General features: G+C 36.8%; 1 protein-coding gene and 1 non-coding gene across 2 annotated transcripts; both read right to left on the reverse strand.

Annotated features, from left to right (window-relative positions):
* Positions 1-27,751, reverse strand: upSET. Its single transcript, XM_068774667.1, has 11 exons — positions 27,480-27,751; positions 25,260-26,962; positions 22,820-25,169; positions 22,570-22,748; positions 22,293-22,470; positions 21,212-21,659; positions 21,031-21,134; positions 19,521-20,948; positions 15,134-15,371; positions 6,179-6,304; positions 1-3,886 (listed from the first exon to the last, which is right to left on the reverse strand). The coding sequence occupies exons 1-11, from the start codon at positions 27,516-27,518 to the stop codon at positions 3,834-3,836; spliced, it is 6,846 nt and encodes a 2,281-aa protein (XP_068630768.1). The 5' UTR covers positions 27,519-27,751; the 3' UTR covers positions 1-3,833.
* On the reverse strand, positions 12,379-12,452 carry TRNAT-AGU (transfer RNA threonine (anticodon AGU)). The gene has a single exon. It is a non-coding gene; the product is annotated as a tRNA-Thr (tRNA).
* Positions 27,752-27,798: the final 47 nt, after the last annotated feature.

Genomic DNA, 27,798 nt, shown 5'->3' on the forward strand with positions numbered 1-27,798 from the left:
TGATGGCGGTCGTGGGGCTCCAACGCAAACTATAGCTAAGCAGGTGGATTCCCGTTTCACTTTTTAACAAAATATATGTAGCCTTTGCTTAATATATAATTATAGATATATTTACAATGAGCTCCTACAGAATGATATTAAAGAAGTTCTCTTTTATCACAAAGATTTCATCTAATCCCTACAAATCCCTAAAGCGCACTATGCGACGCCGGGGTGCTTCCATACACGCTGTATCCCCGTCGATGCATAATGCGCTTTAAGCGCTGGACATAAGGGCTAAATTTACATTCTAGTCAACAACCAGATTGAAATATATACAAGTCCGTGCTCGTGTCGCGCACGCTCCCCGCTTCGGAAAACACTAATTGAAGGTTAATACAAAAAAAAATTAAAATTTTACAAACGTGCATTTAAGATTAAAAAATAATATATATAATAAAAACTAAATTATAAATGCGGATAAACCATATCTCGTGTCTATAATCTTTTCGTATAACTAATAATCTGCCTTTAGGCGTCATTTATTGCAACTGGCTGACTAAAATCTAAGATTTGTCGTTTATAATTATGCATAAAAAGATCGAGTTAAGTAGTAAAAAATATACATAAATGAACACTGAATATTGATTGCATACGACTAAGATACGGTTAATATATTTTAATTTGACGATTTAAAAAAAATATCGCAAAATACCACACGAGGACGTTTGCGGGAGAAAAAAAAAATTATAAACACGGTAAACCGTTGGCAAATATACCTATTCGCAGTATATCTCTGGACCGAACTGTGGATATATATATTATATGAACGCATTTTAATTTATTGTCTTACCGAAACCGGTATACCGCGCCATAGGTATACGCGTCGAGACGGGGTGGAGTGGGAGAGGGATTATTGTCCGCTATGTTCCATCTGTCCGTAAACGCTCATGCTCTTTTTACTTCGACCCCCGCCTCCACGGAATTACCCGAGGCGCGGTACAGCGGTTTCGGTAGCCCTACAAACCGATGGGTATGATAAATAGGCGGTAGTCGTGCGATTATTATTTCACAACTGTTTAATATAAACATATTCAGTTTTTTTTCCACATAGGAGTCGCCCGGTAGTGTTTAATATTAATAATCAAATATATAAATATATAAATTTAAACGAACTCTCTTAATATCAGTCTCGAACGCACGGTGCAAAACGCCTCCACACAACGTCCCCTACGCGGGATATTAATGCCCCCACACTTCGCTTGCAACTTGAGCAACACTGGGCTACGTAGTCATACTACAATCACCGAACCAACGCGACCCGTAGTGATGTTATATCACGTCACAAAGCCTTACCACATCCAAATAATTCATAAAATAACTTACACACCTAATCACAAAAATAAGACCTTCGCGATTATCGATATTTTTAATTGTAACAGCACATCACTACGGGTCTGTTTAGGTGGATTAGGCCGCATATCTGGCTGAAAATATCTTGGATTAAAACCAAGTTTGGAACAATACAAACTTTTTTTTTCGATCATAAAAGCGAACCGCCTATACCTATATCACAAACAGAAAACTGGCAAATAATTAAAAGTTTAAAGCGATGATTAGAGAAATATCTCTTTGCTATGGATAAACCGATTTGAAATTGCGGTGATCAATTGCCACGTATTGAATGATTTTGTGACGTCAGTCGTATTACACTTCTATAAATATCTCTGTCAATTTTATTATTCCATTTTTATCGATAATAGTTATGAATTTAATTTCAATTAGATTGAATTTTATATAGCATCAAAATTTGTTTTAGCGTGAATTAAAAAGCTTTCCTTTAAAAAATTTTAATTTTAAATTGATAACTGACAAATTACCATAACTTTTAACGGAAAATAAAGGCAGCGTCTTCAATTGAAGCCTTTATAACTATATTCTATTCAGATAAAATACTGATTTATTGTTGTCACTCATAACCAAACCCCTTGACCAATTAGAAAGTCGTGTTCACATTCTCCAAATAAAGCGCTTCAAAAAATAATAACGCATCTCTCTTACTACGATCCAATTGGTCATAATTCGCTGTTTTTTTTAATGAGAATAGACTATAGTATTCCGTAAGATCAGTAACCGAAATAAAACCAGAGTTCAGACGACGACATATCTAGCTCGAAGCTACTTTGTTGTCAAAAATAAATTAGATGCAGTACGACCAACGTTCGCTAAAATCTCTTCTATACAATTGCAATAAAGCCGAAATTCCTAAAGCAAAACGTATGCGATTATAAATAGATTGTTCCAAAAAACATGCGGCCATTTCTCAATCGATGATCTCACTTATTTGACAAATTACCGATATTTTACAACTAATACTGTGATATTGGATTCATAAATAGATTTTCCATTGCATCAAAAAAACGACATTGAAATAAATAAAATTGTAAAGTTCATTTCTAGTCGCACTGGATATGAAAAAGCAAAAAAAAAAAAATGGTAACATATTAACCGATTACTCTACCATAGCACACCTGTATATTATTATTTTATTTTGGACTTCGTTATGTAGACTATATCCAACCCACACTGACTTAAATTAAAAACATTAATTTTAAACAAGCTTGTAATATAAAACAGGACAATTATTTTTAAGTTGGCAACATTGTCTTTATTTATTATATTTTGTTGGCAACACTAGCATTTATCCATTTTTAAATATTTATCAGTTACATTGTTAGTTTAAATTTGGATATTTTTGTAACCAAACGATGTATGTATACACAAGTTTTAACATTATATGTTTTGGTATATTAGATGTGTCTCACCAATATATTGTTTACACATCATAGTGTCAATAAGGAACCAAATGGCAAAGATCTCATATAGCTGAAATAATCAGATTCGTGTGGGAGGCAATGTCCTGTTGAGGAAGTTTGTTTTGAAATATTAAAATTACATCTAACCAAATTTTTAATTTTAAATGTATATCAAGTTGATATCGCAGATACACATTTATAGTACATTCATAATTCTAAATTGTAGAGATATTATATCGTCCTTTTTGGGTTATTTTATTGCGTGCAAAAAAATCGTGGATTGGATATTGTACATAACTACTCCATATATGAACTCGAAACAAAATGCATAAAGCAAAATAAAACTGCTATATTTCGATGTGTTATGATAAGTATCACGTTGAGATTGATTGTATCACGCCGTGACATTGTCTGTGTACCTATAAAGGCTTGTGATAGATACACAGTGAGGTGAGGAGGGGATTACAAAATATAATTTAGGCATCCAGCTGCCCAAGTCGGCCTTGTGATGATAACACGACTCCCTTATTATATAAAACAGTTTTTAACCCCTAAAATGGCTTATCACCACATCTCTAACCTTAAACCTGAGTCTATCACTACAATACCTAGGTACCTACGGCTCACCTATAGGAGGGTACAAACAAAAAGAAAAACAACTATAATTTACTTATGCATTATGCGTATAAAAACTCCGTGCCGACAACCCCCGTAATAAATAGATAAGAATACATACATACATATATATATTTCGTATAAAAAACAAACATATACCGACATACATACGTATCGCATATATACCCCTTACTTAGCTCTCCTATATACAATATGTACAGAGGGGAAACAATAAAAAAACAATTTGTACTTGCAGAGACACCGTGAGAGAATTGATACAGTAAAACAGAACAGACACCGGGAATATACACAAGTCCTACGCTCGGCTTCGCGTGTTTAGCTGATGTGACGTTCCGACGACATGAGATTTACAAAAATATATCTTATTTATATTTACATAAGAGCGGTTGTCCCGCGCGCCGACTACCTGTCGCAGCGCTTAGCCACGCCCACGCCGGCGCCCGTCGCAGCACCATCTGCCGGCAAACAACAACACATCTCAAACACACTGGTCAAAATTATTTGAAATTAGTTATATATTATAATATTCAGGTTAATGCAATTATTTGTAATAAAAAAATGACGAATTAAAAAAAAATCATAACTGCACAGTTTTGATTTTTTTTTAATTCGTCAGAACTGCCAATGATGACCTTAAAACAATCCATCCATAGCTGGACATGACATCTTCTACAGATTTATAGGAAGACTGCCTCATTTTGACCCCTATTTCCGGGGACCTCTCGTTCACCCCTACATGTGGCAATGATTTTTAAATGTAGAGTTTTACTTGCTTCATATTTTCTTTTGTCAATCATCTTTCGTTCTTCATAATATCTGTCACTCTCTACATCTTATTCTGACCTCCTCTTAAATTATTATTTTCTCTCTCCTGTTTTCCCAATATGAAACAAGATAAGTTGGAAGCGGCCTGCTTCCAGTCTCTTCTGATGTTCTTAAAGTCGTCCGCCCAACTTATTAGACGTCATACACCGAGCTTATTGCTCCGGAGTCTCCACTAGGTACTTGACCTTAGATCCCAGCTGCAATCTGCTCTTCGTGTTGCCTGCTCACTACCACTTCCCAAAAGCGAATCATCATTTCAGCCACAGAACATCCACTACTTTACATAAGTCTGTGTTGTAGACTTCCAATAAGATCGGAAGAACATTTACATGCAAGTAGCATCTTCCAATAACCTAAAACATTTCTTCACGTAACGTAGTCTCGACTCAAGAACCTAAAGCCTGCCCAATGCCTCTTCTCAAAATTCCAACCTCAAAACAACGCGTGTTAGTTCTACTAGGATCAATACACGTTTGAAGCCTATGTTAGTTCATTTTCACTCAATCTGATACGAATTTCGAGACCCACACAACTGAGCACAAATTTAATGTAACCAACAAAGTAATGTAAATATACTTGCGAACTTGAATAAAGAATTTCAAAACAAAAGGTTCTATTTAAAATAAATATAGTTTCACATTTAAAACAACAATCGTTGTGCGCAAATTTAAATAAAAATGTGTTGTCATTGAAATGAGCATTGTTTCCGCAAGTGCCGCGCATAATCACGTCATTAATGAAAACGCTACGTGTGTTCATTATTTCCACAAGGTCATGCGTGATACGGTCTCAGATGGAACACGTGTTATCAACAACACGGGGTAAAAATAAGGCTCTACCTTTTATTTTATCATCATCACCAGGTATGGGTCTCCCCACAAAGGCGATGCTCAGGCTCCGATGACCAGTCTTGCACTCCCCGCATCCAGTGATTTACCGACATCATAAATAAGTTGTCGGTCTACCTTGAGACCCTTTCGTCTCCTACAGATGCACTAGCAATGTGCATCCGCCCGCCACCACTTCAGACAAGCAATTCTTCAAGCTACACCAGCACTTTGCGGATCTCATTTTTTATTGAATCTCGCGGGAAACCTATATCTACTCGACATATAAAGAGTGGCGATGTTTAAACTTGCTAAAAAGAAAATTAAAGGTGATAGTCATATTTGGCTACAAACTTAATTTTATATGCTCTTTAAGTACTTTTGCATACATATGATAAATATTTAATGTACTATTTGGGATAAACATATAAGAGATTCCACCTATCATCACGATAACTCTGGAACCATAAAGATTAAAGACTTGAAATTTGGTAGAAGTATTCCTTTCGACGAGTAGATAACCCAGCTCTCTTAGATCGCTACGGCAGACGCTCCATCGAGGACTAAGCTCATGGCCCGATACAAGAGGACTGTCACATGTCGATAATACCCGTTTAGCATTCATTGATCACGATTATAGAATGTGCTGTCGTTTGCGTACTTCGTAACTTTAGTTTCCGAACTAGTCCATGTGGACCCTCTGACGATCACGAGGACTCGAGGGGGAATTACGGTGGTGTCACATAAAAAATATTCACAAGTCATTATCAGGGATCACAAAAGTTTGTCTGCTTTCGATAGCGAAGAACTAAAATGTTGACGTGGCTTTCCATATCAATGTACACCGATATTTTTAGAAGCTCGACTTTCGACATTGAGTACAACTTTACTTTTTTGACATCCTTTCATAGTGCAATAAAAAATAGTGCAACTATAAATTCGTGGTCGGAACTAGAAATTGCTGTAACTAGAACTAGTTGTTAGCTACCGGGGGTCCAACGGTACCAGCTAAATTTGTAGTTTACGAAAAAACCAGTCTATGAACTGTGAATTTAGCAGTTTCAACTGATCACGTGCGTTTCTGTGCACACTCACCGTGCGCGGCGTGGGTATCGCGCGCGTCGTCGTCGTCGGGCAACGCGAGCCCGAACTCCCTCCGCAGCCGCGAGCTGAGGTTCTCGCGTTGTCGCTCTGACGCAGTCGGCTGCGCGTCGAACACACCTGCACAACACGTTCCGCGTTAACAAATATGTAACTCAACTGTGCGGAACTTGCGTTATAGTTTTTAAAACACGAGCAGAGTGTGTTCAATAATTATGGCCTATATAAGAAGGCTCAAAGAGCAACGGAGAGAGCAACGCTATCAAAAATGAGGAGATACCCCAGAAGAACCAAGATCAATGACGTAACTGACTCGCAGAGTTATTCGTCTGAAGTGGCAATGGGTCACATAATTCATGAAACCGATGCCTTGGACACAAATGATTGACGACCACGAACTGGTAGACGAGGCGTGGGTAAGTCCCTCATTAGATGGACCAGACCGGTAGCCTATTCCTTTCAGTGGGCGTTTCGTCTATCGTTTGGTGGTACAAAGAAAGATCCGTCTAGGAAGTTCTTGATAGATCAGATTATAAATTTAATGTTAATTAAACACTTCTTTAACCTTCTAACTGCCAAGCTGTTTTGGCCATGACTTCCCCAGGTGCCAAATGGAAATATCAAGTGTAGGCTTTCCTTATGTGAAAATTTGGGATCTTTACATTCTATGAATGAATATAATACATTATGTATATCATTATGTACTGAGACCGCCAGCGACCTTCATGGCACTTAAAGGCAACAGAGTGCTCGGTGTTTTGTAACACAGAAAACACGATAAGTTTTCAAAGCTAGCTTTGAAATATGAATAAATTGTGAATTCAATACAAAGAAAGGTTTCTATATACATATTGTAATGTAAACTTTATATAAAAAGTGAGGCCGCCCGTGGTCTCATCACCCATGGTAACCGCTTCTAAAACATGCTGCAAATCGTATACCATCCCGTGATCCAGTTGCTAGGTGCCTAATGAAGCTAATAATTATCGGAGGGTCGGAAAAAAATAATATTCCTAAGATGTACAGATGAAAAATTGTGAGGTAGCCGGCGGCCCCCGCGGCACCTATTGTTGGGTATCGTGAGGTAGCCGGCGGTCCTCATGGCACTTAAAAGGTTAAGGAACACAACTCTTATTACGTTATTTAATTATAAGTTTTACAATTGTCCCAACGTTGCTATCTTGTGCGCGCCGTCTTGCCGTAGAGCATCCAAGTCTATTCCTCCTATTTGTCTATGCTGCGTTCAACATACACTACAATAAAGACATGCGACTGTTTTTAAAAGATTTAACTGATACATATAAAGTCATAAAATCATTAGAAACAAGTGACATATATATCAGGTAATATTGTAAAAGAATATTATCGAGTTGGTATCGTTAGTGGTTGTCAGGTTTATGCACAATCGACTTTCAGATTCAGTTCTCTGTGTGAATTTTTTTGACAAATTGTTTAGATATATGTAATTTATTTTCTGTTGTTTTTGTGTCGCAGCAGTATATGTTTACAGCGCAGAAGGCAATGCACCTACTGCACTCCTCTCGTCGGATCGGGTACACGTAAAATGCATTATTCACATTGGCAGAGTGCCATTGTATTCAATTGGTTGAATGACACTTTTCATTGAAACGAACGTACAGTCAGAACGTACTTGCATTAGCACAGTTTGTTATACTATCAATTGATGGAATTAGAATGTTAAGGAAACTAACGTGTTTTCGATAATATAATATGGATTTTCAGTAGTATGCTGAAATATCAGATATAATACTATTTTATTAACACTCTTTTGTACACCATAGACAATAAATAAAGAGAAAAAGACAATTCATATGGTACAAGAAGGCGGGTATTATCGCTATAATATATGCGTTATATATAGCGTTGTAAAATAGCTTGATTCCTATCAATTAATTCTTCTTTTCAACCGTTAAAACTGGCCTATAACCACAAGTCTAACTCGTGGTAAAGAATTTGTGCCATAAACAAAAGCCACGAGTCATGCTCGATGTGAGGAATTGGTGCATAAGATGCCGCGTACAGTTCAGAACCTGAACTGATGAATGGCACGGCGCGCGATCGATTCTCTTGTTTATTATAGCTCGCGCAATTGGCTGATATCATGCAGGCCAAGGGGTTAAGACACCTACTGCAAGACATAGACCTCCACCAAACCGCGACCTTAACTATGTCATCGGTCTACCTAGTTTGGGGCTTACCCACGCCGCGTCTACCTGCCCGTGGTCGCCACTCGAGAACCTTTAGACCTTAGCAGCCAACAGTTACATGAGCAATGTAATAAATCCACCACTTCAGACTTCACACAATTAATTATTGTGGATGTATAAATTGAAGCTGTAACAACCTTAACAGTTTTACTGCCGATGAAGAGCTTCGCTGGTTGGGTGCCGTTCAAATTTTTTGGACAAAAATGCAAAAATAAGTATTAGTTTTAGTATTTAAAAATATTCTCACATCTCAGGATGGGTAAGGCATCAGAGATGAAATGGCGACATGAAGTTATAAAGAAATTTTAATTATTTATTACAAAATAAACATTTAAAATCAACAATAGCGAACAAGAAGATGGAACTTGCAACGCCGCTTCCCTCCTTAAAGTCAGAACGGCATTCAAACTGTTAAGCTCTTATAGGCGGAAGTTCTACGCCAAGCTTGTTGCTTGCTAGTAAACATAATACAAACACCAAATGAAACTGTACAATTGACATATCATCACAAGTGATGTAATATTTTAAATTAATCAGCAATTAAAGAATGGATTTATCATCATACACTATAGATAAAAACCGCTATCTATAACGTTATAGCCGGCAAATGTTTCGCGCTATATTTCATGTAATTTATTATCAATCAAGTATTATATAGGACTATATATGTATATAAGCAAACAACTATGAACCAGTGCGGTATTTTCTCACCTTACTATAAAAACTGAAAAAAAAATATTGAGTATAATTTTTGGTACAAGATATATGGAGGCGAATCTAAATTTAGAAACTGATCGATATATTCACTCATGTACTTTATGAGAAGAATATAAGAACTGCCTACTTTGGTAGTAACTAGAATCGGATTGTTCAGACATTTTACAACCTTTTGTGCCATGCTTCATCTTGTAAAATTCCTCCCTATGTAACATATATTTTTTATATTAATGCGAAAGGGTTAAACACGTGTCGAATCCTTTATACATGCCACATTTAACAATCAAATTACTCCCCCGTGGGTCCCATGCCCCACGTTGGGAAACACTATTATAATGTCTTATCAACCTAGCCTCAACAAAGTTCCTCACAACACGATAATTAATGTGATTATTTAACTCTGTATAATCAAACTAAATATTTAGCAACATAATCTAAACATACTCATAATAGTGAAACAATAAGAGAAAATTGGCAATTGTAGCCCAGTAGTGAGGGAAGATGTGCGATCTTATATAATTCACACATTGTATATCAATTATATAGGATTGCCACTGATCACAAGTTTCCAGAAGATGGGGAGCAGCGTCCTCTGTGTACCATAACACCACACTGCTGATCACTGATCGCCAACCTGCCAGCCAAGTGTGACGATTATGGTATATCTCTCATATATATCTTTAGGTAAGGCCTATACATTCCAGTGGATGTCTATTCGACTGGAAAAAGAGAAGGAAAAATATCGAAAGGAATACATTACCCATTTGTTATAAACATAAAAAAATAACAGGGTGAATGTATATCTATCATTTGCTGTCAAAGTATGGTACATCTTGAGAAAACATAATCAGATTATTACGCATTTATTTTTTTTACTATCTATCCCCGTAAACTTTGCAAATCAGAGGTAAATAGAAAAAATAAATTGGTATAACATATGTAAACATATTTCAGGGTAATGACTTTATTGAGGGCGATTGAAAATAAATACATTTAAAAAACTTTTAAGTTAAACGGTTTTTTGATACCCATATTGTGGTGGTTGTGGAAAAATATGTACCTAGTCCGCCATATTGGAACGGCGTCCATCTTGAATTTTAATATTTGACATAATCATCGTGTTTTGCTAGTGTAGCCCTTTCATTTGATACCCATATTGAGGTAGTTAAGGAAAAATATGTAATCCGTCATTTTGTATCGGCGGCTATCTTAAAATTATAATGTTATTGATTTTATTATATTGTATTGTCATCTAAATTAAATGTGTGTACCAAATTTCAGATCTTTCTGACAACGGGAAGGTGCTTAAATTTCAATTTCTAATTTTGACCCAAATAAACAAATTCCGTACGGATCGAACTAAATAAAACCGTTTAATAAGTGTAAAAACATTATAGCTTTTTGGTGACAAATGAGCTGTACTTTCACACGTTTTAAAGCTACGTGTATAAACAATCACACTGTACGTATGTAATTGTATTGCGTATAAATATTTAATCTGTGCAGCGGGCGGTACTTCGGTTACATTGTCAGAGACTCCAGGTTCGAGTTTATCTGGCATCCGGCCAGAGTTATTTGCGGGCATCGCAATGTAGCGAACGCGCAATCGGCAATTAGTCCGACACAATACAACGTTCATGTTTCCAGAACGTTCCTTCTTACTTATCATTATAAAACCACGACATATTTATATTGGGGGACCGGAAAGTATTGTCGCTTTCTTAAGTTCACACGACACTACTAGCTGATCCCCGCAAACGTTGTTTTGCAAAAAAAATATTTTTATTTTCAATTTAAAAATAAGGGTTTGATCGTAGAGGGGTGAAAATTTAGGTTTGTATGTATTTTTGTATGCTGTATCATAATAAAATAAAAACCAAAAAAATTGTCTAAAAAATTAAAAATAAAATTTAGGGTGGACCACCCTTATCACTTAGGGGTATGGAAAATAGATAGTAGCCGATTCTCAGACATACTGAATACGCATGTAAAATTTGGTAAAAATCGGTCAAGCCGTTTCGGAGGAGTTCAAGTTCGAACACCGTGACACGAGAATTTTATATATTAGAAGTAGTAGTTTATATAAACTGCTTACTTTTTGATGACAGTATTATGTAAGTGTTTGTACGTTCTACTGCGTATGTACACGCACAATGCACATCAATTATAGTGTAATCCGAGTGCATTCGGTACACATTGTTGAGAGTAGGTACGAACTGTTGATATATTTGTTTACGAGAGCTTTATCTCGATATTATTTCGCGCAAACGAATATCTCGTAAACATGCAAGCAATATATCACTCCGTTCTCTAAACCAATCATTAATTTACTGTCTCCCATACATAATTATACAAATAACAGTATGATCTTTGTTTTTAATATTTAAATTAATTAATGTAAACCTATTTTAAAATATTTAGTGAAGCTCATAAATAAGTATTTTAATTAAAAAGTATTTTTTATGCAGTTTCGCGTTGAAAATAACTCAAAACCTTATGAAATAACTAGAAATTTTTCTTCAATACGCCAAATTTATGGTAAACTGGTTGAAAATCGCTTTGATCACCGATATACTACCTCGCACTATTTTACAGTTGACTTTTTTCATTTACCATGTAGTCAGTGATCAGTTTTTAGTTAGACCAGTTGGGAAGTGGCCCACGCCTCACAGATGGGCAATTCGAAAGGTGACTCGACACGAGTTTAGTCCTTACCCTTTATATATATATACTAGCTGATCCCGCAAACGTAGTTTTGCAAAAAAATTAAAGTTTTTTTTATTAACAAATAAAAAATTAGAGTTCATCGTAGAGGGGTGAAAATTTAGGGTTGTATGTATTTTTGTATGCTTTATCATAATGAAATAAAAACCAAAAAAATTTGTCTAAAAAATAAAAAGAAAAATTCGAGGAGTTCAAGTTCGAGCACCGTGACACGAGAATTTTATATACATATATATATATATATATATACATATATATATATATATATATATATATATATATATATATATATATATATACATTTAAGAATTTCAGAAAGGCTAAAGTGAGGCATGGCAGATAAAAAATTAAAAAGTACTGCATTAAACGTTGTTTCTGTAGCAGATATATAAGATACTTCCTATTAATTTTTTCCATTAATAACTTCACAGATATTCTTTGATGTAATTTTCATAAATCACATAAAAACAAGTTAATATTTTTAAAAAATTGGAAAAGTTTAAAAAAAAGTTTATATACAATCGAAGGCCCCGGCGAGATTCGAACTCGCGATCTCCTGTTTACTAGACAGGCGCTTTAACCAACTAAGCCACGGCGCCGACGACTCACGTGGCGAAAATAGGATTCGGTATATGCGTCGACTTATTCATGCCACATATCTTTTACTTACAATCTTTATTGAATTTAGTCTAATTTTATTCAAAGAATCTTTTTTTAGATATACAACACTTTTTAAAAGTATGTCTATATAAAAGGTGATTGGGTATACGAAGATTCAACAGTGCTTGTAACAGTGTATTCGAATAAAGAATATTTTGACACTAATTTTAGATTTTTTTTTTCAATTCACCCACAATATTTTGCACCGTGGCAGTAAACTTCACGCTCGTTAAAACGGGTTACACAATCGTAAAATAATTTATGCACACGATAAGAGGTTGAACTTTTATCACTGCAGCGATAGGCTATCGTAAATACACAAGTAAGTGCTCGATATTTGCATCGAATATTGATATCCCGAAACACACAAATCTATCTTCCTGTGGAGAATCAATATATATATATATATATATATATATTCCAAATTATAATAGATATTCCTGGAGCATGTTTTAGTTCGTTTCAATTTTTTTTATTAATTTCATAAGGCTTATATAAAAGTGCTCTCCGCTTTTATAACGCGGGAATTCCCCTCATGTTTTTTTTTACTAAATATAATAAATTATCAGTTACTTTTAAATAAATATGTATTATTATAAATCCGCATATATTTCATACAAATGATATAGTTGCCACAATATTCAATTGAAATATTGTTTACCGAGTTTATAACGCGCTATATGGGGTCAAGTGGGCGTGTTATATGAGAATGCGCAAACAACGTCTAATTGAATTAACCTACGGTGATAATAGCTGATTAATGTATATTTATTTCCTTGTATTATTTTTAAGAATACATTGTAATGTGACAGTATAAAAAAACACTTGCTTGTGTTTCTTTTTCAAGAAATATCAACGACCTGAATAAACTTCGATGAATGAAGTTGAAAACAATAGTAAAAATGGCAGCCGTTTGTATAACTAATTTAAATTTAGAATCATTGTAAATAAAAAAAAAAACATTTCAATGGAAACGTAAACAAGATCGTGAATAACGGTATGTCGTCTTAATTACTTGTGACTTTATGATTTTCTCTTCAATATTTACGTATGTTCGATTCTCAGGAGCGTTTTGTTTACTAAAAATCTTTAGTAAGCTATAGTGTACATTTTAAACCCGAGCTTGGTTTTCTTGATCGAGTAATCTGCAAATTGGGTGTCGATCAAAAATTTTCGCATTTATTATTAAAAATTATCTTGTTAAAATTGACTGGCACGTAAATGCAATTGGCTGTCATATAATAAAAAATATCCTAGCTTTAGGGTAATTGCATATTTAACTACAAGGGTTCCTTTATTCCATCAAATTAGAAGGCTGTCACGCTTTTAGATCGTTAAGGGAGACGGCTCCGTGGATAGACTGGATATAAAAGCTTTAAAGTATCCCCCCTAAAAAGCTTTCGTACCTCCCGATGTGGGCAGTACTACTGTCATCCAAGAGAATCGGTTGGAAACTGTTTTATACTACCATCATCATCAAGGTCAAAGGAAGATGGAATTGTAGAATGATAGAAGGAGAAAAAAAAAGATATTAAGTACTATGGAAGACGAGAACGAAAATAACGAAACCCTGTTCCCAATTAAATAGGTGGTGGAAGGAGAGGTCCCCAATAGGAGGGGCATATAAAAAAGACGCCTACTGCAAGGCATAAGCAGCCGCTAAATATCACTCTGATAAACGTGGTCTTGCGCTACCTGATCTTGACCATGTCATCGGTCCATCTACTGAAGGTTTTCACGCTGCGTCTACCGGCTTGTGGTCGTCACTTGACAACCTTCCGGTCTCCAATGGCCATTGTTTGCATGAACAATGTATTCCGTCCACAACAATCTCATTGTATTGTTTCTGAAGATGTTAATGCTGTTAGCCTAAGGCTTTTACAGCTTCATCGGTACTGAGTTCACGGAAGGGTTCGTGAACTAGATACAACAATATCAGACGAGCAATTCTTTGTGCTACGTTGATTTTGGTTTGCTGCTCTTTTCATTTCTAATATGATCTCGTATCGGAGTTAAGTGCAAAGCGATAGAGGTCTATAGCCTTAAACTTCTTGTTTGCATTTAAGCGATCACGTCTAAAATTCATAGGTCATCACTGACCGCACATTGATCAACGACCTTCGTCTTCAGACATGGCGGTATTTTCGAAGAGAAGATATTTCAGAGATCCCATAGCGCTGCTCATCCATGCTCATCATGAGTTAAGACTTTGGGAGTGATTTTTTCTCGAGCTTGGGTTACCTAGTTGGACGGTTTGTCTTTGATATGTTCTGGATAAAACATATTACAGGAAAGGCCAAAAGGATTATCTCTGGCTCTCGATAAATGTACTAGTTTCCTTTTCATTTTACTTTTCGTTTTACTATATATATTATCGTGAAATTAAAACACCGATCAATATATAAAAATCGTCTAAAAGAATTACTGAGAAGTACTGTCACTAATTACTAAAATTAAAAAAAAAAAACAATCAAGTAAAAGAAATTATTAATGTTCAATTTCAATATATATTGTACTTTTATATTTATTCAAGATTTTTTTCGTTTCTTCGGTCTATCGAGGAGATTGACCACCTTGGTATTTGAACTCATGTTGTTTATGCTAGGACAAGTCGACGTACCTTTAGGCGTGTGGGCCGCGCTGAGTTCCCGGTGCAGTCGCTGCTCCAGGTCGTCGACAGCCGCAGCAGCCGCCGCCTCCAGGCGTTGAGGGGAAAGGGACCCGCCTCCGGAGGACTCTGAGGACCACTCCACTCCGCCCTCCGTCGTCTCGCTGCCTTCGTGCGCGTCCGCCGACGCCGGGGAGCCAGACCCGCTGGGCGCGCATTTGTGTCGCTTGCGGTATTCCGTTATAGAGAGCTGGGATAAAAAACGAACAATACATCCTCCTTGTTCAAATCCAAAAATTGTTATTCAACACACATTGAATTACATTTAAAATTACATCAAATTAAGTCTACCGCCTGTTCCGATGCAATGCCTCAGACTTGAGAAATCGGAAGAAACTCGACAAGATTGTATTTTACTAAAATAATGTAAAATAAAAATTCAATAAACATCGAAACGGCCTTTAGAAGAACACATCATTTCCAAGGTGTTCTATCTTATACCAAATTATTTAAATATTGAAATTTTTATTTTGAAATACCGAAAGGGTGTGCAAAATAATTAAAGAAAATAACATGTATTTATGTTTTATCATCATCATTGAAGCCGCAGGATGTCCTTAGCTGGACATCTGCCTTCTCCATAAATTTCTGACCAGCATTCAGCGTCATTCGTCTTGTCCACTTAGGGGACTCCAATAATTTTTAATACAATAAAAAAAGAAATATAATTTTTTCGTGACATCACTGTATTGTGTATTTTATACTATGAATAAATTTAACATCTTATACGGTCGTAGACAAATAAAATATTTGCCGCGAGCAGAGCTACTGCGATAAAAAAAAAACCACTTAATTTAAGCGCCGAACTAAACAAACAATCTCCACGCGACGCGCCAGACCGTCCTTGACCTATACACGGCCTGTATACGGTACCGTGCATAACAAAGTTACATTTATTTAATGTAATACGTATTCATTTATTCATCGCATTCGATTTCGTTAATAGCAGACGATATTTACGCACCAACGGTCCAGGGTTCGATATACCGAACGACTGATATCAGAAAGAATATATATATATGTTGTTTAATATTAAACGACATATTGCAGACATTTAACCCTTAATTAGGCGCATTAAGAAAATCACTCAATTAGGCGCATGGGGTCTTAAATGACCCCAAAAAAACATTGGGAAAGGAGTATCAAAAAGGAATAAAATTTAATGGATTTCTATAGTAATTAATAAAATTCTTTAATATACTTAACTTTAAGAAACAAATACTTACTATGACATTAAAAATATTAAAAAAAAAGTAAAACAGTAAACCTCTCTTTAAACTAATTTTTTTGGCATAGCCGAGATCAACTTAAGAAATAAAGTTTATTCAGTCTCATCAGCGGAATCTTGTGTTCTGCATCCGACGCATTAAATCCTTGAGTGTTGCTACAAATAAATTTACGACACTTGAAACATTTTGTTGGCACTTTTTTGGCGTCCTTTCTAGGACATGATGAACAGCGCCCACGCTTAGCTGTCGATTGATAAACCGCCTTGTTCACATTATAAACTTCATGGAGCCGTTTTTTTGTTGTCGCTGGTACAGCACGTAGTTGTATGCGACGTTTTTGGTGATCTTCCACAAGTGCCGCAGCTATTTTCTTCAAGAAAATCCGTCTTGAATATGTCAAAGTCTTCTCAATATTAGGTTTGTGTATGACAAATGCCAGATATGTTTATACTCCAGGTAAATAATATTTTGTGCTCGGGTCCTTACTGCGTTCGATGGTGGTACTTTACACCATTTCGCTTTCGGGCCATTTCTCTGAGTATGTCGAGATAAAAAATAATTATCTTCCGTCTTCCGATGTCTTGGATATGTTCAGACTCCTCAGTTTCGATTTCTGAATCATGAGCACTATCAATAACAGCATCGTTTAAAGTTTCGTCTTGCGAATCCGAAGCAGCAACATCTTGCTCTTCATCAAGCACTTCATCCAGCCATTGCAATACTTGTTTGTCGTTAGACATTTCAATTCAAAAAAAAAAAGCATACAAAAAACTCAAAAATACATAAAGAAATCATACCGTATCAAAACACACACACACAAAGATAAATAGTAAACAATATACTAATATAAACACAAAAAAATCACAAAAGTAAAAACTTGCTTTCGCCAAAAAATGTAACGTAACTGGGCGCATGGGGTCAGCTCTCTAAAGGACAGCGATGCATGCACATGCGTTAATGTTCTGGATGTGACTAATTCGCGTACCCTGGGTGGAGTGAGGAAGCTATAAAGAGCGTTAGTACGCTCTGAAGACTGTAAGCCATAATTTTTTGAATTTCAAGTGGCCCTGACCCCATGCGCCTAATTAAGGGTTAATGCCCTGCACCTTACTTAATCAAAAATTAATTTACATTTTACAAAGTACATGTTTGTATGATAAATATTCTTGGAGACAACTGAATCAGCTTCCATCTGCTCAAGGGATACAATACATCTTGTAAATAATAACTAATTTAATCTCCAAATTCGAAGAAATTGTAGTATACAGCAGCCAGATCTAAGACTCCCCACGGATCCTTTCATCTTCGCTACCTTGAGATCTTTGGGTAAGCACCCTCAACTCCTTGTCCTCTTGAACCAAAGAAATCTACCAATGCCGCTTGGGAAGCTGTGCAAATCAGGTAAAAAAAAGTAATATTCTTAGGTTTTTTAAAACTGTAAGTGACAAGTTTATTGCTGCTTCTTTCGCTGTCTTGTGCTTTTATATTACTCTTTAATAATTAACAGTTTTTTTGTGAACAGTCGCTGTTGTCACTTATTGGCATTTATGGTTTCCAAGCATTAGAGGAAGCAGAGCACAGATGACTCCTAAACCTCATTTCTTGTGGCTGGGCTCCAGGACTCTCAGGAAGGTTAGCCTGCTACTTTATTATCAAATTAAGCTGCATGTTACTCTTACTAATCTAAATATATTACAATAGCTACCGTCAATTCTTAAAACCAAAAATTCCAAACCAATTTTATACTAAAAGACAAGTAGTAGTAATAAAACATTTTTTTTTCAAGTCAGCAATCTCTCAACTCTGCTTGCAGGTGTAATTTCATAAAATCCCTTCATAGCTGATATCTTGGTCAAAATAATATCCCTACCAAATTTCAAGCCTTTTGATACTAGAGATGTTGTGATGAGCCCATAAATATAGGGAAATCTTATATATATATTTATGATGAATGTCTTGCACTACTAAGGTTTATATTTCTATGAATTTTTATCATAATGTAATACTGCCATTATTATTATGTTTAATTCATGTGAGTGTTTGAGTGAGTCAAATACAAGCATTCATGATTGCATAATAATTAGTTCTATAACAACCCACAAAGTGTTAATATCAAAACTTAAAAATTAAAAAAAGAAATGAATTCAAAATTTCTTAAAGCATGCATATATGTTGCTAATTAAATATCACAAAATAGTTCTTTATTGTTGGACATGAACCAACTCTAGAATTTTTATAATTAAATAAATGTTTGCAACAATTAGTAATTAAATAATTAAATTCGCAGAGCACTGAAAATTATCCAAAACATTATGTACGATAAATAAATTTCTAACAATTTGATTGGTACACAAGCTTTTGAAAAACAACATTTGACAGTAATGACAAGATGATATAACTCACAAGTCAATAATTTATAACAATATGGTAGAAATAGGTGTTAGTCTCCCCGTCTAGACATACAAAAATATACCATAGTTAAATTCATAATAAATAATACAAACACCATATTTACATTTTATTTACAAAGTACACAAGTTCTTAAAGCATTTCATTAATTATTTATATTTTTATTGACATATATACTTGTCAAAGCATTATCTTCGAGTACATTTTTAAGAGGTTTTAAAAATGTTTTTTATGTCTACATTTCTAAACATGACTGCAGGAATAAACATTAAATGGTGAACTGTGTTGGCTAAGATAATTATTTGCATTCTAAACGCTTTTTTGCACATTATAAAATTGATTTGATTAAGTTAACAAAACTTATGTTTAAGTTGCGAAGGACTGGAAAGTTACTTAAAATCTGAACGCCTCTGCCCACACATATAAAAATTAAACATTGTTTGGTACTTTTTTTCCTATATATTTTGTTAATTCTTAATAGAATCTTCAATTATTACATATATAATTTTTTGCACTGTAAAGCTAGATCTAGAATAAAATTGACAAAGACACTTGCCTGTAATACAGTGAACACAGTTCAAAAGCCAGAGCGCTCACAAGATTTATTACCAATATTTATAAGGATAAATGTTTTTATTATTTATGTGTGGGTTATTTCGTAGCTATAAAGGAAAAGTATATTAAATTGAAATTGAACTCACCTTTCTTCGAACAGGTTTGGGCTTGTCGACCGGCGGCGGGTTGAGGCGCGGGTCATTTGCACGGGCGCAGTAAGGCTTGCCCGCGGGCTTTGGAGACGCCGCCGGACTAGGCAACAGGCTCTTGTTAGAGCTTTTGAGAACACCAGACAACAACACACTATTGTTCGAGTCCATGTTGTTCACACGAGTCAATATCTCTTGTACACTTTTTAACTCATCAGCTGGCGTAATGCTGTCTTTATCAAACAAACTATTGTCTAAACTTGTAGTCCTATCTATTGCACTTTTTATTATAGACATATTTGGTATGTTCTCATTGATGGGGCTGTCCAGATTGAATGAATTGGACATGTTACTAAATATACCGGAGAAGAGACCTGTTGAACTAAAACGCGTCGAAAATGGTAGCGTGGAGTCCAAAACGGACGGTCGTTCTGCCAGAACAGACTCCTTTTCCTCAGGTCTACTTTCAGTTGGTGAAGACGGTGTTTCATTGCAGATTATATTTACAGGTACCATGGGTTCCTCGGGGAGAGGTATTGTTTCTGGAGGTGGGACAAGAGGCATGGGGCTGGGTTCCTCGGGAAGGGGTATGTTTTCGGGCGCCGGTAAAAGAATATTTTCCGACGCCGGGAGGGGTATAGTTTCCACGGGGGGCAAGGGTATGTTTTCTGGAGACACATGTATTTTCGCTTCCTCTTGGAGTGAGTTGCTTTCATCATGCATGTCCCCATTGATGTCTGATGATTTTGAATTGCTGTCATTTTCTGTGCGCAATTGAATACTGATCTGATCATCCACCATGTTGAGATCAAAATTAAGGTTCACTTTCTTTCGTTTTTCTTTTGGAGGCTTTTTGTTTCTGCTTTTGAGTATGAGAATGTTTTCCGTGTGAAAAGAATGTATTTTCTTCTGTATGTCGTCCATTTCATCTCGCTGGGGGGAGGAGTTGCCGCTTGTGTCCGCCGACTGGGAGCTGTGCACTTTGTCACTCGGGCTCTCTATTCCCTTGAGTTCACTATTACTATTCTCATTTGACTCTTGGATTTTTGCTTGTGTTATTATGGTCGTGTCAATCTCCATTGGCACGACTTTGTTGTAATTACTCTCCTCCATTTCTAAATTGTTGTTATTGGCATTGATATCTTCTGGTTTTATCAAGTCTGGTGGAAATTCTTCTTCTGGTGTCGGAACGCCGATGATCCTTCTAATATTCTCTGTATCATGTGGAACTTTTAGATTAACATTTAAGACATCATGTTCCATGTTGCACTGGTCATCAGAACCTTGCCCACTATCTGACCTTGTTCTATCTCTGCTATACATACTCTCCATGATATTTCTTTTGTAGTGTCTCGTTATTGAATGAGGGTCGTCTTTGATAGGAGAATCTTCTGAAGTCAAAATCGGCGAAGCATCATCCAAGCACTATGAAAAAGAAAAAAATATTAGCAATGGCATTAATAAACAAAATATAGTGAAGTGTGATCATAAAGGGGTATATACTCACTGGTATTATAGGATTTTGATCACAACTTAATGACTCTCTTGCCAATCTTCTTTTTTTCAATGGAGTCACCATTTCATTAGGAGATGATTCTGCAACAAACACATCTAAAGATAACATAGTATAAGTTTGATTTATAACTATATATAAGTAAACAAACAAATGAAAAAAATTTGATATGCACCTGTAACAGGGGAGTCGCTTTCTTCACTAATGGCTTGCCTCAACCAACGTTTCTTGGCACTATGCTGGGGCAATGCCGCTGGAATGACTTCCACAATTTCTGCAGGATTGCTACGAGTTATTCTCTTAGCTTTCTTCGGAGGCCTGTTCCTTTCCCGACCAGGTGTTCTAGGTGGTGAAATAGTTGGATGGTCTTCTTCATGTTCAAGGTCCTGTCCTCCACTTAGGTCACCAATTATAGTTGAAGCAACTCTGACTAAACTTTCTAGCGATGGAGCACTGACTAACGTTGGTCTGTATGGTGAGTGGTAAGGGGATGGTGTGCGCTCTGGGGATCGGCCTATCCATTCGGTTGCCATAGTTTTTTTCGTTTTGGGAAGTTTGAAAGCAGACTCCACGGAACCAACTGCCGCCTCCACTAGAAGACAAGCTGAACTCAGACCGAGATCCTGTGAATCATAAAAGTAATTAATAACCTCTTCGCATCAGCCTTCCCCAAAGATGGCAACAACGAACGGTCATGCGCTGCCCGCATCCAGCTATGTCCCGCGGCTTTAACTATGTCGCCTATCCTCATAGTAGGGGGGCCTACCTATGCCGCGGTAACCGCTCATGGCCTCCACCAGGGAACACTTCGGCACCAACAGCCATCAGTTGCACGAGTGATGTGCCTGCCCCACTGCCAATTCTTCCACTTTGCCACTGATAATTTAGATGAGCAATCCTTTAAAATACGTGGGTGACCTTGGTTCATTTGTGAATCTAATCATTTCTGATTCGATAACGCAGCGTAATTTCGTGCACAGCTATTTCCAGTGTTCTCTGGGTGACCTTGCGCCATCTTATTATGCCCACAGTAATAATTAATATAACCAATCAAAAATAAAAAGAGGAGTACATCTTGATTTATTAAGAATTTTTAAATTTTAGATCTTCTATAGTGATCACAAAAGAGCCCAAATTGAACGGAATCAAATTGATCTCCTCAAAAATGGAAATGATTTTTTTGTTTCACTTTAGAACAATTAATTTTTAAAGTATCATCATATAAATAAATATCATAAAAAATCTTTATACTATACCTCAGAAACAATATCATGTGACCGGTCGTCAGTGTTAGGATGGGACAACTCTATCGGTGGCGCAGTCCTAGGCGGAGAAAGTGGCTGGGCCTCATCGCCTGAAGTGACCATGTCACTGTCTGCGGAGTTGAGCCGCCGTCTATTGGACTGTGATGTGGTACGGGCTCGTCCTTTACGTCTGAGTTAAAACAGATACAAAATTGAACAATACAAGAATTAAATAATAAATACAATATGAGAGTGTTTTAATATCTGGATATTAAAAATTCAAGCATACTTTTTCCGTTTTTTCGAATTAACATGCATTTCTTCTTCATCTTCTCTATCCGCGCTGTTTGGATGTGGATCAGATTCTCTTCTCTTCTGCCTCTCCTTCACCTCTTGTTTACGCTGCTCAGCTTTCTCCATTCGTTCAAAAGCCTTCATTATTGCTTCCATTTTTCGTTCTTCCCGAGTCTGTAATGCAATTATAAGAATTTATTACTTGTTCTACTAATATTTATAAATTTAACATTTTAAAATCTTACCATTTTTTTCTTATCTTTTTGACTAGTAGATTTGGTAGGAAGTTTATCCTGTGAGTCATCAGTTTTGTCATCCAAAGAGTCTTGATTTGTGCAGGTGGTCCTACTCGACCGCGCTGATCTGTCGTGACATGCAGACTTAGCTACAACTTCTTTGATAACAGATTTTTCTTCTTCAGGTTTAATAATTTCTTTGGGCTTTTGGACTTCCATCGCTTCTTCTTTGACTTCGGCTAATATCTTCTCAATTTTAATCTCCGTTTGTTCTTTGATAATGTTCATAATTTCTTCATTGATAATTGATGAAGTTATTGGAAGTGGTGGTGCTGGCGGTGGCGGAGGAGGTGGCGGCGGCGGAGGTGGCGGTGGCGTCGGCGGCGGCGGTTCTTCAACTGGTTCTGGTTCAGGAATCTCTGGCTCTTCAGGTTCGGTATCCTCAGTTTTTGGTTCAATTTTAACAAAATCTGGTTCATCCAACTCGGGTTTCATTTCTTCTTTAGCCATCAAATCGATTTCAGGTTTTAAATCATCAAATGTTTCATTTTTGATTGGTTCATCAAAGCTAAGATTAAGTGTCGTTTTAACTGGCGACATGGGTGGGAATTCGTGTTTGATAGGTGATCTTTTTTCGGGCTTTATTTGCATAAACGGCGGTGGACTTTCCTTGACTGGTGTGGTGGGCATTGGTACAAGCGGCGGCGAGACTGGAGACGACGAGCTGTAACATCTATTTCTACTTCTCTTCTCTCTCTGTGGATACTCTATACTCTTCCTTGTGACCATTGGGTTTAGTCCATTAACTTTACAGTGTTTTGGGTTGCCACAGGCGCAGGGTTGTTTACTACCGTTAGTGTCGTGGCCGACAGTGATTTCCGTGTTAGATTGGACAACTCCGATGGTCACCAAATAGACGTGTAATGCTCCTTTTATTATACAATGCTGTAACTCCGCATTAGGTTTACACGAGCGTCGCACAAATCTCGCTTCGTTACCGTATGTCCTTGTGTCAATGCATATCTGTGTGTTATCTTTTGGAAGCCTGTAGAAGAAGACAAAAGGTCCAGGTTTCTGACTGCCTGCTCTGGCTGTGTTCTGCAATTGTGGCCTATGTTGATTTGATAGCATATATTTACCGCGTAATTCAATAACGGGGGTGTTCTCTTTGAGGTCTTTCGTTGCGATTAGTATTTTACCCCCTGCATGTGGTACCGTTGTGCACAGATGCGCCGTTATCGCCGAGGCCATACTTTGCGAGTTTCCAAGTTTACTGCTATACTTCATAATCTTTGCTCTGAGTTCAGGGCTGTAGTGGTTGGTCATTGCCGCTTCGTATGAATCCTGCCAGTGTGATTGATTTGCTAGACTTGTGTTGTATTTGCTTCGATTGAACATGTCTTTCTTGCGTTTAACTCTCTTTTCTGCTAGTTTACGTTTTGTACCTTTTCTGACCATTTCCGCTTTCTTAGGCCGTTTTGGACCACGTTTTGGTAACGTTAATGTTGGTTGTGGCAATGGTGGCAGTGCAGGTAGACTGGAGTTGTATGTAGTGACACAGGACCCGCTCGTGTTTGTATAAGTTGTTACTGTGAGTAATCTTTTACGTCTCTGTCCTGGCAAGCGAGTGGTCTCTGATGAATCAGAATCTGAAGCACCAAGGGCACTTAACTCTTCCCTTTTCCTTAATTGTATAGCGCGAGCATGGCGTCTATCTATTTGGCGAGGTTGGCAAAGTTCACACATGTATGCATCTGGTATGTTCTGCCGGTCTATACCCATGCAATCCACATGCTGCCATTCCCCGCAACGATCACAGCAAATCATATACCCATCATCATGAGTAAAATCACATATACACCGAGTTTTGCCTTCCTCTTCTCCTTCTGGTGCAGTTTCTGTATCACTACCACCTCTGGCAGCTTGTCTTCTATCTCCATCTATAGAAGATATAACTGATGCAGCATCGTCATCTTGGGGTGGTGCTGATGGGGCTGGTTTGAAAGTGATAGCTCCCATTTGTGCAGTTGTTACTGGTGTAGGAGCTCTTGCAGTAGTTGTAGGAACTGTTGCAGGCAAATCATATGAAGCAGTAGACATTATCACAGGAGAATTTCTCTTCAAAGGGCTCATTGGTGATGTTGCCGGAGAAGGAGAAACAACAGCTGGTGCTGATGTCGTTACAGGTGGAGGGGGTGTGGAGACTGCTGGTTGTTTTTGTGCAGGCAAGGCATATGTATGATCTAACATGATAAATGCCAAGGCTTGGTAAGAATATCTATGTAGTTCTTCTGATAAGTTTGGTCTCTCTTCCATTCCAATTATATCATCTGCTGACATTAATGTTGACTTATCACCGCTGAAAAAAGAGAGAGTATTTGTGAAATAGAATTTAATACAATACACAATTAACTGAGAAAAACAATAATAAATATTAAATAATACTTACAAAACAATCCTTTTTTGATTTAATGGTTTAATTTCAATGGGCTCTTCAACAGTTGGTTGTGGAATTATTGTATGGTTAACTGCAGGGCTTTGATGCAACACAAGCTTTGGTTGTGACAGTGACTGCAATATTTGTTCTGTAAGCTGTTGATTTGCAGACACTTGGGATACAGTGGACAATTGATTATCTGTAGGTGCATATGTCTGTACATACCGGAGGTTTGGTGTTGATCCAGATTGTACATAATGTGGTCCTTTAGGTAAGTTTATATTTAAAGGTGCAGTGGAAAGTAGCACTGGACCGCAAGGAGACTGGAGCACCAAACGATCACCTTTTGATACTTTCTGCAGCGATACAGATTGATTTTTTTGTGTAGGGCTCCCAACTTTCTGTATAATCTTTGAAGATTCCATAACACCAAAACTCGGTTGTTGACCCTTGTATGTGACATTGGTCACTGGCCATGACTTTCCTTCCGATTTATTAGATGCACCAGCCTGTTGGATAATTTTAATAGCTCTTGATTCTTTCTGGCTGGAACCTTGACTTGAATTTTTAGAATTCTTAAATGTGTTGACCGATTTTCTTCCGGAATGAACAGACATCTTATTTGGTCCGGACACAACACGAGATAAAATATGGCACTGCGTGTTACCGGATGTCGCCGCAACCATTGCATTTATATTAGCACCATTATTGACTTTGTTTAATGCTTTGCTTATGTTTGTGCTTTTTGTATATGTATGGCTGTATGATATATTTTTTATTGGGCTGCTGTTTATAATTGTTGGGGAAAGTGATGAGCAACCAATGAGTGACTGGCTTTTTGGAGGTTTTATGTTCAACACAGAATTGTTCATATGTTTCTGTGAGACAACATTTGCGCTTAACTTATAAACATGATTTTGTGATCCATATATAGGAGTAGAAAACTCTTTGTCTTGAGATATGTATTGTTGCGAATAATTAGGGCTCTTCGGAAGAGAAATATTGCTTAGAATTTGAACTTTGGAAGCCTTGGGCCTGCCAATGTAATTGGTCTCAATAATGTTTGTTCTTCTGCCTGCTTGATTTGTGTCATTAACATAACTTTCACTGGTTATAATTATTTGAGATACACTGCCGGGTGGACGGTCTTCCTCAATCTTATTATCTGGAGCACCTGTTGTAAGGAAAGTAGGCAACCACAAAGTTTGATTGCCTGAGGCATCTTGTGCGACATTTTGTATGGCAGTTATATTACCAACTGCAGCATCTACATTAATTGTAAAGTTTTGTGGAAGTTTAGTTACATTTTGCACAATTGCTGTGTTTATTGGGGCCTGGATCAATGTAGTTGCATTCTCCACATAGTTCCCGTCTCCAGAATCATCAGCCTCTTGCAATATGGGGTATGCTATGCGACCCACATTGTCGAGAGTGGTTTCTTCAATCCTTACAATTCTGGATAAAGAGTCGACCGACATTTCAGGATCACAATGCTTATCACTAATATGAAATTCTACTTCTTTATCTACCTTGTGTAATGATTGGATAATACTCTCTGGATTAGTGGAATCAGGTTCAGGGTCACCTTCTGAAGGTGATAAAGGCACAGCCCTTAAAACAGGAGTTCTTATACTTGGTACATTCATGTTATCTGTTAATTTGTGTTCCAAAACATGCTCATATATATTTTCACTGGAGGTGGTCGGCCCGTAATCCTAGAACAAAAAATTTTCAATTAACAATTTAACACAACAGACAATTGTAATAATTTTTAGATTCACAATACGATAGTGGCTATTTTATTGTTTTTTGGTTCCAAATACATTTTTTTATATTTAAGATGCATTTCAGATAGTGTAGCTGTCTCTAACATTATTTAATGAATATTTTATCATGCAATCATCATAATATGGTTAGTACATAAATGTTAAAATGTCAACCGTATCAAATGCCCTCATTTAACCATAACTTTTGATAAACATGCACTTCAGGGCCACAGTTAAACTAAATGTAATTAGTTATTACTCACCAACATTATAACTCAAAAAAGGTGTACAATAAACACAGTTTTACTTCGAAAATCTTTATTATAGTTAACTTAATGTGTTACTTGTTTAAATTAAGATGACAATAACAAACAATTAAAATTTTTTACACTTGAGGAGGATGGATTGCAACCTCAAAATTTAGGTTAGTTTTTAAGGGGTTTGTAACTAAAACTGGTGTACTCACTTGCCGGGCCGCTGGTTCATATTCTGATGTAGCAGACATGCTGTGAATACCATCTTGGGTCGAGCCCCAGATGACGCGTCGGAGTGCGCCTGGGCCTCCAAACTTATTTACGTGACTGCAATCGAAAATCGACTTTTTACCCTCACATCTTCGTAATCCTCATAACAAAGTGCGTTGTACATCTTTACGCTCATAGCAAAATATTTTTAGTCCACAAATACAGACATTACACGGTCGAGGTCATTGTTCCAGAAAATAGTCGAAAGTCACTATTTCGTTTCCTACGGGAAAATATAAAGGATAACACAAAAATAAATCG

Source organism: Battus philenor, unplaced genomic scaffold (assembly GCF_028537555.1).
Source record: "Battus philenor isolate CCGP_79_NKW_IND1 unplaced genomic scaffold, ilBatPhil1.0.hap1 SCAF_7, whole genome shotgun sequence".
Classification (NCBI taxonomy): domain Eukaryota; kingdom Metazoa; phylum Arthropoda; class Insecta; order Lepidoptera; family Papilionidae; genus Battus; species Battus philenor.

What these genes read in the sequence shown, in the direction of transcription:
- upSET (XM_068774667.1), bottom strand. Translation starts at nt 27,518, where the DNA reads ATGTCTGCTACATCAGAATATGAACCAGCGGCCCGGCAA. An exon ending in AATCAAAAAAGGATTGTTTT is followed by an intron (nt 25,170 to 25,259) that starts GTAAGTATTATT and finishes CTCTTTTTTCAG; the next exon opens with CGGTGATAAGTCAACATTAA. An exon ending in CCAAACCTGTTCGAAGAAAG is followed by an intron (nt 15,372 to 19,520) that starts GTGAGTTCAATT and finishes TTTTTATCCCAG; the next exon opens with CTCTCTATAACGGAATACCG.